General features: G+C 42.9%; 1 protein-coding gene across 1 annotated transcript; it reads right to left on the bottom strand.

Moving 5' to 3' along the window:
* Nucleotides 1–611: 611 nt before the first annotated feature.
* TAS2R40 (taste 2 receptor member 40) lies at nucleotides 612–1,583 on the bottom strand. The gene has a single exon (XM_062194816.1). The coding sequence runs from the start codon at nucleotides 1,581–1,583 to the stop codon at nucleotides 612–614; it is 972 nt and encodes a 323-aa protein (XP_062050800.1).
* Nucleotides 1,584–11,716: the final 10,133 nt, after the last annotated feature.

Here is an 11,716-nt window from a genome sequence, read left to right as displayed (position 1 = left end):
CTCTGGAAATTCCCAGGATCTGGGTGCCACCTAGTTACCCCACCAAGGCCTTCCTTTCAGTCGTTCCAAAACCTTTGTCTTCATGCTTCACTGTCCGTAGAACCTCTGCAGTACTTGGTAACTGGCCAGCCTTTCTCTCCTGGATCTCCTCTCTCTAGACGTCCTGGCTTCCCTTCTGCCTCTTGGACTGCACCTGCACTCTTCACTTGGCTCTCTTTTCCTAGTTGTGGGTTACTGGGGTCTCTTCAGTAGGGTGGTCATATAATTTTTCATCCAGATCAGGGTATCCTTGAGAATTAAAGGGTACACACGTGGCCACAGCTAACGAAGATGGTCCCAGAAAAACTGAGGCATCTGTTCACTCTCTCCTAAGACCCAGGGAGAGGAGAAGGTGGAGAAAAGCTCAGGGAAGGATATTTATGAGCCTACAGTAAGGAGCATTCACTAACCCATCTTTGAATTGCTTGGCTCCTTTTGCTTAGGATATCTGGTTAAGAATGCAATGTTGCAATCATGAAAGGATCTAGTTATCTGAGAAGTGTCAGAGGTTTGAGAGAGGAAAAGATGAGTAAGGAGAGAGGTCCATGGGAGTATTGCCATCCGGGTGTCAGTTACTGGGCTTGCTTTTCACCGCACAGATGAACTTGGTGCTGAAATCTCTCCCAGGCTCTTCTTAGGCCAGCGTTGCTCAAGATCAGTTGCACCGAGTGACAAGCAGGGTAGGCAGCCATGATAAATTTGCAGAAAACACTTCCGAAACCATAAACGCCAAAGGTGTTGGCCATGTTAAGAAACAGAGCAATTGCATTGAAAATGTAGAGAATAAGGAAGTAGCTGGTGGCTTTGATAGCCCCCACATGAGCCTCCATGCTGGGGTCCCTGGAACCAGTGGCACTGTTTTTCATGTGCAAAGTGTGTCTCCTGAGAGAGACAATCAGTAGAGTGGCTGCCAGGATGAACAGCGTCAAAACCACGAAGATTCCCATGTTATAGGCTATAAGCAGATTGACCACGTTGGCCTCAAAGAAGAACTTCTTTTCAGTGGAGTTGTAGGAAGGGACAGGTATAGAAATATTCATGTACCCATTGAAGATGTCTCTAGAGAAGATTAAGCTGAAACAGAAAGAAACCAGCAATGACAGCTTCACAAGCCAAGGCATCAGCACTGTGATTTTCCTCTTTATCAGGAGGAATAACGGGTGAGTAAAGTTTGCAATTCTAACACAATAGAAGACATTGAGCCAGGCACCAAGCCAGAGGTTGCCATAGTTCAGAAACATGATGATGACTTTGAAGACGCTGTAGAGTGTAACTTGGTTATAGATGCCGTGGAATAGTAGACTGAAGATATTCTCCAGCATCATCCAGATCTGTAGCAAGAGCCTGAAGAAGCTTAGCAACAGCATAATGTGGTCACTGGTGGGGAGTCTGTTGCCTCTGGCCCACTCAGCCCCATAGATGGCTGTGATGAAGCCGTTTCCTAAGATGCCAATGATGGTCAGCATCCCAGAGACCACCAAAATGAAGATGATTCTGAATGCAAAAGTGTCTTTATTGGTGGCATCCCCGTGTACCGCTGCCATTCTCTTTGACCCTGACTTTCAGATTCTGTGCCTGCTCTGCAGTCCTTTGACCTCTGTTTAATGTTATTGTGGTTTTCTCCCCTTTAGCTAATGGTTATTTCCAGTTTGTCTTCATTTGCTTGTCACATGGCCACAAGTTGGAGGTTTGACATGCAAATGGCATGAGGATCTGGTTACTGGTGGTGAAATCATTTTTCATAAAGACCTATTTTTGGGGGGCTTTTAGGAGCTCATTGGAAAGACTCTGAGACAAGTTTCCAGACAACATTTTCCTTCCTTATTGGCTTTAAATACATATTCACCAGACATGATAAAAAACCCAGGTTAGAATCTTAGTATCCCAAGGCCTCTTTACTTCTTTCACAAGACTTCTGCTACCTGCTAAATCATCAGTAAGAACCCATATACACAACTTCCAAATTTTTTTTGCAAAATAAATTTATATTTAAATTCCACTTCCCCTGAAATGTCAGAAGTACCCTACTATCAGTCTTCTCTTGCTTCCTTTCTTGTCTCTGGTTTTGGGAGAGGTAGGCTTTTTTATTCCTACGGCTGCTATGTGAATAAGAAATTCCTATCAGCGCACATATGAAGCTTTTTAAACTTAGAATCAGGTTTCAGGGCTGGCATTGTGGCACAGTGGGTAAAGCTGCTAACTGCAATGCAGGCATCCCATATGGGTGCCAGATTGTGTCCCTTCTGTTGCGCTTCCAACCCAGCTCCCTACTAGTGGCCTGGGAAAAGCAGCGGAAGATGGCCCAAGTGTGTGGGCCCCTGCTACCAACGTGGGACACCTGAAAGTTCTTGGCTTCAGTGTGGCTTAGCTCTGGCTGTTGTGGCCATCTGGGGAGTAAACCGATGGATGGAAAATCTCTCTCTCTAACTCTGACTTTCAAATAAATAAGCATTTTTTTTTTAAAGAATCAGGTTTCTTCCAGACAGGCCAGTTTCTATAACCTCCTCAAATGGTACACTGAAAAGCCAAAATTGAATGCCATTTGGCTTAATTAGAGACAGGAATCTAGTTTTCACTGTGTGTGTGTGTGTGTGTATCACCAGTTATAGCTCACTGAGATCCACATGACTCTTCAAGTTCAGAATCAGGTAGAATTGCTCTGGGAAGGCTATGGAGTGCTCTGAGCATGGTGTTGAGTTTGGGGAATGTGACAAAACACTGTAATTTGAAATTTAATTTCCTTCTTTTTAACTCTGGATGTGAGTTGGAAAGAACCCTGGTATTTTAGACCATATATGTAATATATATCACACACACACATACACACACACCCAGGATTCATTGTAAATCTATTACATCAGAATCTGGAATAGGACTCAGGTGTGGCATATTTTTAAAAAGCTCAACTATCATGTTGTTTATAGGTAGGACTGAGAACTGAGGTGTTAGCTGGAAACCAATGAGCCTTGGGTTAAATTTGGCCTGCAGTGTGTCTTACCTTTCGTTGTCTAATGCTAGATAGCATCAGTTCATCAGTGCTTAATTTTGTTTTTGTTCTGTTTTATTGGACAGCATTAACATTTAGGAGATTGTGTGCATGCACACACACACGAATCTATCTCCTCTTGAAAAATTAGCAGATTTGGCAGTATGGGGTCCACTTAGTTAATTGGCTGAACCTGAGTAGTGTATGGCCATTTTAAGGAAGGCATGTGCTTTCCAGTCTGTTAACACTGTCCACCATTCCTAATGTTCTTGCTACCCAGGCATAGTGCCCACTACCAATTGCTGGTACAATTGCCCTATTAGATTCATTATAACAAAAATGGAGAGGTGAAAAAAAAGGATTCCCCATTCCCAAAGTAATTTTATTCAGAATAAAGAAGTCAGAGAGGTATTATTATTATGAAATTGTCTTGTGTTACTAGATATTTATATAAAAATAACACCAGGAAAAAGCAGTATATTTCAAAATTAAGAAGTAATTGTTCAGAGAAATAAAAAACTCACGTCAGCACAAAAACATTACAGGAATTCTCATAACAGCTTTACTCATAATAGCCAGAAACTTGAAACAAGATTAGTTGACAAGCTGCATTTCTTGTAAGGAACTCATTAGCTCCTATAACTTCTCCTTGTGGAGGGGCTTACTATTTGTCATCAGCTTTTATATCCCAAAGTTTCAAGCTTATCTTTTTGTTTATTTTATCCCAATGCACGGAAACTTGTAATAAATAATATCTCCCTAAATCTCTTACACATGATAACTAATTTCCATTGTTGCGGTATCATTTCTGATGGTTTTCATTTATGATTTTCTCTGATTTTAAGTGATGGGAGCAGAGGGAGATGGTGTGCAAGGTTTGCCTGCAGCCTCTGAGGTGTGGACAAGAGGGGGATGGTGGAGAGGAGTCGGTGGGAGTGTTGGGTTGGATGCTGACAGGCTGCAAGGTCTGTCAGACTATCTGTCTCCACTGAGCCACTCACAGTGTTACAGTGGTAGCAATATGGGTCCAGTTAACTTTATACTTGCTCATCTGGGGAGCTTGAATGTGTCTTCCAAAATTCACTTACTCTCCAGTTCAACAGACTTGAGAGGTAGAGCCTTGCAGAGGAGACCAGTCAGGATCGCTCTGCACTTAAAGGTGGATTAATGCTGGTGTGGCCGGGAATGGATTTGCTATAAAAGTGTGGTTCATTCTTGCACATTCAAACCCTCTCTCTCTCTCTCTTATGTTTTCTTGCCCTACTGCCTTCTTTCATGAGATGGTGCAGCAAGAAGACCCCCCACCAAATGCAAGCCCCTTGGCTTTGGACTTTCCAGCCTCCATAACTGTAAGAAATAGATCTCTATTCTTTACAAATGACCCAATCAGTACTACACTGTTACAGCAGCATAAAACAGACTAAGATGGGAGGTATCTCTACTTTAGAGATGCACTCTTGGGGGAGCCAAAGAACAACAGCTTCAGTCTTGAGTATTCAGTTCAAATCCTTTGGTAGCAGAGAATAGATTTAGAGGAATTAGTGATTAGGAGAATTATTTTTTCCTTCCAGACCTCTCCACTACCACACAGGTTAGGAAACACTTTTCTAAGTTGGAGAGGAAGGAGCAAGGGTAAGGAAGGGAAGAGTTAGACAGGGTGAAGTTCTCTTTGAAGGGCTCCTGCATTTGACTCGCTATTCGTGGCTGCAGGGGACGTCGAAGACAGGTCTGTGATAGAACTCTTGGGTCTCCCACAGCCCCTCTGCACTGGGGAGAGCTGCTAAAGCCTCATCATGCCCACAAAAAGAGTTTTGAACCTGCCAAGGTAGCTGGTGGATTCCCAAGGGATCTGTTCAGTTGTCATGTCAAGGAGATGTTCCAAGTTGGGTTACGATGAAGAGTGGACGCTTCCGTTGAAGCAAAGATAAGGAGATAAGGACAGAGCAATGATCAGGGGTAGACCCCAGCCCTAGCCCCATGCCAAGCATCCCTATGACCCTCAAGGAGCACAGTTATCACTTTGGGGAGTGTGGGGAGGAGAAGCCCTGAGAATTGTAGTAGCAGCTGTGTTTAAGCCTGGTGTGACGGAATCACCGGTAAGGCAGAATGGGTTTATGAAGCACCATCCGCTCCATGCACTGTGTTCTCCAGGCCTAGTGCTCAGCTCTTTGCTGCCAAGTCTCCCTTTCCTTTCTGCTGGTGATGTCTTGAGAGGGCTTCACATTGTCTGGTCCTTTCTGGTTCTTAATACTCAGTACAGTTTAGATTCATGTTGAGCTCAAGACTTACCTTCCCTCTTGCCCCACACACAGTTGAGCTGAGGCCTCATCTGGTTAGATTGTCTAGGGACACTTGTTTCTTCTTCTGCCAGCCCTTGCTGTATGCGAGAGAGGGTTGGTGAATGAGCTTTTTCTTTACTGGTTGCTACTGTAAACTCACTCCTTTGTGGTTGCTGCTGCTTTGGCCAACACCACCCCTCTATTCATGCCTTCTGGGTGCCAGGCACACGTGTGCCGGCTGCCGTCTTGTGAGAGTAATGTGTGAGTTCTTTTTTTAAAAGAATGTATTTATTTATGAGGCACACACACACACACACGCAGCTCTCATCTGCTGGTTCACTCTCCAAACACCTTGCAATGACTGGGGCTAGGCCAGGATCCTAAATAGGCTTCTCATGTAAGTGGTAAGCCAAATTACTTGAGCCATCACATGCTGCCTTTCGGAGTATGACTGGCAGGAAGCTGGAATCGAGAGCAGAACTGGGACTCAAATAAAATCACCCTGGAACGGGATGTGGGTGTCCCAAACAATATCACGACTGCTAGACCAATCACCTGTCCAGTGGGAGACTTCTTCAGGGGGCCAGGCAACAGCTCTCCTTTCTCTTGCCACAGGTGGAGGGCTGCTACTGGTATCATGGCTGGTTGTGGTAGTTCTCCTGCCTCTTGGTAAGCCTTGCCACAAGGTCTGACCTCAGTTGTTGGCTGCCCTCGTTAGAGCTGTCCTCCTCAATCCTGTCTACACGTTGGTATTACCTGAATTACCTGAGGGCTTTAAAAAAAAAAACACCCATACTCATGTCCCATCCGCAAAAATTTTACCTAACTGTTCCGAAGAAAGGCTAAGCATTGCATTTGCAAAGCACTCCATTTTCATTCTAAAGTGCATCGGGGAGGGTGAGAAAGCTGACCTGTGTGGGCACTTACCCTTTGGGATTTAATGTGGGCTCCCGGGTCAGTCGTGAGTCAACGGAAGGAGGGCCACTCAGTATCCCATGGGAGAGCCCAGTCCTGGAGAAGATCAAGACCTGCCCTTGCAGCAGGCGGGAGGAGACCAGATGGGAGGCTGAATGGCAGAGAATACAGCGTTTTGTAAAATTGAGTCCTTGGCTTATGGCAGTCAAACTCCTTTTATAGTGTTAGAATGCAATGTATTTCTTGTAGCTATTTCTCTATGAAAAGTAGGAAAAGGAAGATAGACCAAGAAGGTCATATATCCTGCTTTCTAAGTTGAAGACAATTCCTAAGTGCTTATGTGGCAAAGGATGTGATTAAGAAAAGAGCCTAGAGCATGGAAAGCCAAGACACTCTGGCAAAAAAAAAAAAAAAAAAAAAAAAAAAAAAAAAAGACCTAAATGAAAGATCTCCGTGATCCCAGTAGAAAGAACAGGTCATCAAAGAAAGAGGTACCTTTCTCTGAAGGGAGGAGAGAACTTCCACTTTGACTAGGACCTTGTCTAAATATGATCAGGGTCGGCGAACTCAAAAGGCTTCCATAGCCTTGGCAACTCATGACGACAGCCTAGGGTGGTTACTGGCGCCATAAACAAGAGTGTCAATTTAAGTCAACAATAGGAGTCACTGTGTACTTACATCTCATGTGGGATCTCTGTCCTTAATGTGTTGTTCAATGTGAATTAATGCTATAACTAGTACTCAAACAGCATTTTACACTTTATGTTCTGTGTGGGTGCAAACTGATGAAATCTTTACTTAATATATACTACTAAATTGATCTTCTGTATATAAAGATAATTGAAAATGAATCTTGATGTGAATGGAATGGGAGAGGGAGCGGGAGATGGGAGGGTTGCAGGTGGGAGGGAAGTTATGGGGAGGAAAAAGCCATTGTAATCCATAAACTGTACTTTGGACATTTATATTTACTAAATAAAAGTTAAAAAAAAAAGAAAAGAGCCTAGAGGCCATTCTGAGACAAACCATTGTGAGGACAAAGACCAGAGACGTGGAAAAAAGTGTGGCCCAAACCCAATAAGCTGAAAAGAGACCTGAAATGTCAACACGTTTCATTTCATCCAGGTCGTTTATAAAACCATTAGTTACGAATGTAAGTGAAGAATCTGCCTGGGAGATCAAATTCTTCACAGATAGCGAGTTACAAGAGGCTATCTACTGAATGTAGGGGAAATTGTGATTCCTGAGAAGATATCAGTACGTGCAAATGTAAATGTAACCAGAATACTGATGCTCAAAGCGATGGAAATGTGGAGAAGAAACTGAAAAAAAATTATGTGAAAAAGTTTTAAACTGATGACATTTACTGTAGCAGCTGATGAGGCTTCATATTTAGTAATACTTAGATGTGATAGCTAGCTCTATTTATTCATGATGGTGTTGAGTTTTTCTTTTTTTATTTGAGAGGCAGAGAGAGCGTGAGAGAGTGAGTGAGAGCACTCCCATCTACTGTTCACTCTTCAAATGCTTGCTGCAATTGGGACTGGGCTGGGCCGAAGTCAGGAGCCAGGAGACAGGAACTCCATCCACGTCTCCCGTGTGGTTGGCAGGAACCCAAATATTAAGCCATTAATATTGCCTCCCAGGACCTGCATTATCAGGATGCCGGAGTCAGGAGCTGGACCCAGGTATTGAACCCAGATACTCCAACATGAGATTCACATGTCTTAGCCTCTAGGCCAAATGCCTGATTCAGAGTTGAGAATTTTTAACAAAGATTTATTTTATTTAATCGAAAGGCAGAATAACACAGAGGGAGAGACAGGGAGAGCGAGATCTTCCATGTGCTGGTCTACTCCTCAAATGTCCACAATGACTGGGGCTGGGCCAGGCTGAAGTCAGGAGCCAGGAGCTCCCTCGAGGTCTCCCATGTTGGTGGCGGTGGTCCAAGCACTTGGGTCATCCTCCACTACTTTCCTAGGCATATCAGCAGGGAGCTGTATGGGAAGCAGGAGCAGCTAGGACTTGAACTAGTGCTCTGCTATGGGATGCCAGCGTCACAAGCGATGGCTTAACCTGCTGTACCACGACACTGGCTGCACGAGCTGAGAATTTTTATGGCTGAAAATATCTTGCACAATGTGTTCATGACAGACCACCAGGAAGTAATTTAGAAATTAATTTTTGAGAAGAAACGAAGCTTTCAAACAATTTAATGTAAAAGATTGGTGTGCGCACGTGAAGATGTTCCTGGGATGGATGGTGTTAATATTGAACTTGCAGTAATGCTTAAGTTCCATGTGGTGAGTTATGTAAGGACGCAGGCTTCACTTCTAGTCATTTGCATTATTCAACAGGAATTGCTTTTCTGCTAGAAGCTAAAAATGGAAGACGCCACGGACGCAGTGCTCACCCCTGTGAGCTGGACCTCCTCCCGGGCTTGAGCAGAGCGGTGGGTGCAATGTTTGATGAAGTGGATGCCTCCTGCACAGAGGGGCAGTCAGGGCAGACCACAGAGCAGCATCGCTGAGCTGTTGAAACGAACCTGTTCACTTCCTCTGAGGGAAGAAAACATCTTTGCTTATGCTAAGCAGCAAAGATTACTGCCACATAATTGGACTTCTTCTGGGTGGACAAACACGTTGAACATTTCCTTGCAAAGGCATCCACCGGTTGTTAGAAGACACGGTGGGGAAATGTATCTGCATAGCATTATTTGGTCCTCTTTTCTGTGTTAGAATTAGTTTCTAGAGGCTGGTGCTGTGGTGCAGCAGGGTAAACCATGTCTTTGATGCCGGCATCGCATATGAACACTGCTCCACTTCTAATCCAACTCCCTGCTAATGAGACTGGGAAGGTAGAAGACGGACCAAACACCTGGGCCCCTACCACCCATGTGGGAAACCTGAATGGAGTTCCAGGCTCCTGGTTTTGACCTAGTTCAGCCCTGGCCATTATGGCCATTTGGGGAGTGAGTGGATGGAAGATCTCTCTTCCTCTCGGTCTCTCTCTCTGTAACTCTGCCTTTCAAGTAAATAAGCAAATCTTCAAAAACAAAAAGATAATTAGTTTCCACAAATGTAATTGATGGTCTGAACCCCCTAATGAAAATTGTGATACACTGATAACTGACTCCCTCAAATTGCCTATCAATTTCAGACTGTTCAGGGAAGCCTGGCCAGTTCTTACCTCCAGTAAAAGATGTTCTGCTGTGTGATACAGGATGGAAAACAGCACAGTGACATTGGAATGCCAGGCCCCTACATGTGTCTTAACGACTGTTTGAAAGTATCTATGCTTGTGAAAATCTCTTTCCCATGATTAAATGAAATATATAATAAAATGTTACTCGTAGTTAACAGCTCATAATCAAGGCTGAATTCAGTGTGTACATTGCAACTCACCCCAAGATTTAATGATGACATGTTTGTGCTAAAGGAAAAGTGGCAGATTTCTAGTTCCAAAACCAAAGTTAACAAGTTGTAAAAGAAAACATTAAAAAGAAAATATTTACATTTTGACATTTCTATATTCAACTTTGAACTTAAGATAACAATCTTCAAGATCAGTTGTAGTTGTAGTTACAGTTCATAACATAAAGAAATAGATTATTTTCTAGGTAAATGGTTTGTTTCTTCTTGCATCTGCCATGTTCACCAATGTATGTTTCTGGTATCTGTAGATCCTGGAGTTCTCAACCATGTCTTCAATGAACTTCTTGCACAATGATTCCTGCCACAACTCTAAAACTTCAGTAACAGTTTTCACCACAAACTGGGGCTTTAGAATTCCTCTAGGAAAATGGAGCAATTTCTGAATCCAGCCACTAGTGGGCAGTCATGCTCTTTCTTAATAGGATTGTCGGTGGAAACCTTTGGAAAAGTTTTTCTGTTTTAGGCAATTGGCTCAAAGTTTTATCTGCTCACTTTTAGAGAGCTCTTTGTTTCTTTGTTCTGGTGATAAGAGTTATTTCAGAAACTTTTCATGAGAAAACTCACATTGTCTCTTAATTATGTATCCTTTTTAAAATAAATTTGTTATTTGTTAGCACCTACTTTTTCCCCCCAGAAACCTTTTATGTAAATAATACAAACTTCATGCATTTCATAAACTAACTTTAGGAACATAGAGATTCTTCTCACCACACCCACCCTTCTTCCTCCTCCCTCTCCCTCTCCAATTCCCATTCTTATTTTTTAAAATTAAGATCTGTTTTGAATGAATTTTTTACACATAAGATTAACCTATACTAACTAAAGAGTTCAACAAATAAGTACCTAGTTTTGAAAGCAAATTGCAAAGGGGCAGGAGTTTCACTTAGTAGTTAAGGCACTGGCTGTGATAACTGTTTCATACTTTAGAGCCTGGGTTTCAGTCCCAGCTCTGCTCCCCACTCCAGCTCCCTGCTAATGCAGAGTCTGGAAGGCAGCAGCTGATGGCTCAGGTGCTTGAGTCCCTGCCACCCATGTGGGAGATTCGGCCTGAGTTCTTGCTTCCCCGTTCCAGCCTCGTCCAGCCTCCCCTTTTGTGGGCACTTGGGGACTGAACCAGAAGACAAGAGATTTTTCTCTTTATCTATCTCTTTCTGCTTCTTAAACAATTTTAAGAATTGCAAATAAAAACTGTATTCCATAAATAATCTAACTCTATGGCTATGACCACAGAATCTGTTTCTAAATAATTCAATATTCCAAAATGATACACACTCATAGTTAAGATGCCTGAGAGCCGATGGAGCACTTGAGCTCTGCATTTGCAGGTGAGTGAACTAAGGACTTAAGAAGCAAAGGGAATTGCCTAAGGCAATGCACCTGTTGAGGTCATTACAGGAACACTGAGGAACAAGTCAGAATAGTCCTTTTACACTTGCACTGAGATTCCTTTTAAAGTTGTCTGCTGGCTTGTTCTTTACTAATGGGCAACTCTTTGCTTAATTAGGCTTTCCTCATCCACTCCGGGAGATGGTCATGAAACCTTGTTTAAGCATAATGTTCAATCTTTTGCCCTAGATAAAGTGATTCCTGACTCTTACACATAGATACATAGAATGATCATTGTTTGTCAGCAAGAGTCTCCTTGATTCGTTAATTCAACAAATAGTTATTGAGCATCCAGTATGTTTTTGGAGATAAACAGCAGGTGAGACAATTGCTCGTCTTTATCAAATGTACAGTTTATGTTGTGTGTCTTCGTTGGATGGTGGGGTATAGGGAGGGGGAGTAAGGGAGTGAGGGAAGGACAAATAATAAGCAAGTAAACAAATGACAAATCTAAATGGCAGAAGCAAAGTATTGGTTTTCAACAAGGGTGCTGAGACTTCAGTGGGCGGAGTGTAGTTTCTCAATTGGTGCTGGGACAATGTGCAAAAGTCCCATGTTAGCCCTCTCCTACCATATCCAAAAATTAACTCAAAGTGGATCAAAGACTCAAATATGAGAGAATATTGGTATAGTCTTTGTGACCTTGAATTAGACAATGGTTCCTTAAATATGAGATC

Source organism: Lepus europaeus, chromosome 1, assembly GCF_033115175.1.
Source record: "Lepus europaeus isolate LE1 chromosome 1, mLepTim1.pri, whole genome shotgun sequence".
NCBI lineage: Eukaryota > Metazoa > Chordata > Mammalia > Lagomorpha > Leporidae > Lepus > Lepus europaeus.
This window is presented reverse-complemented; position numbering and strand designations above follow the sequence as displayed.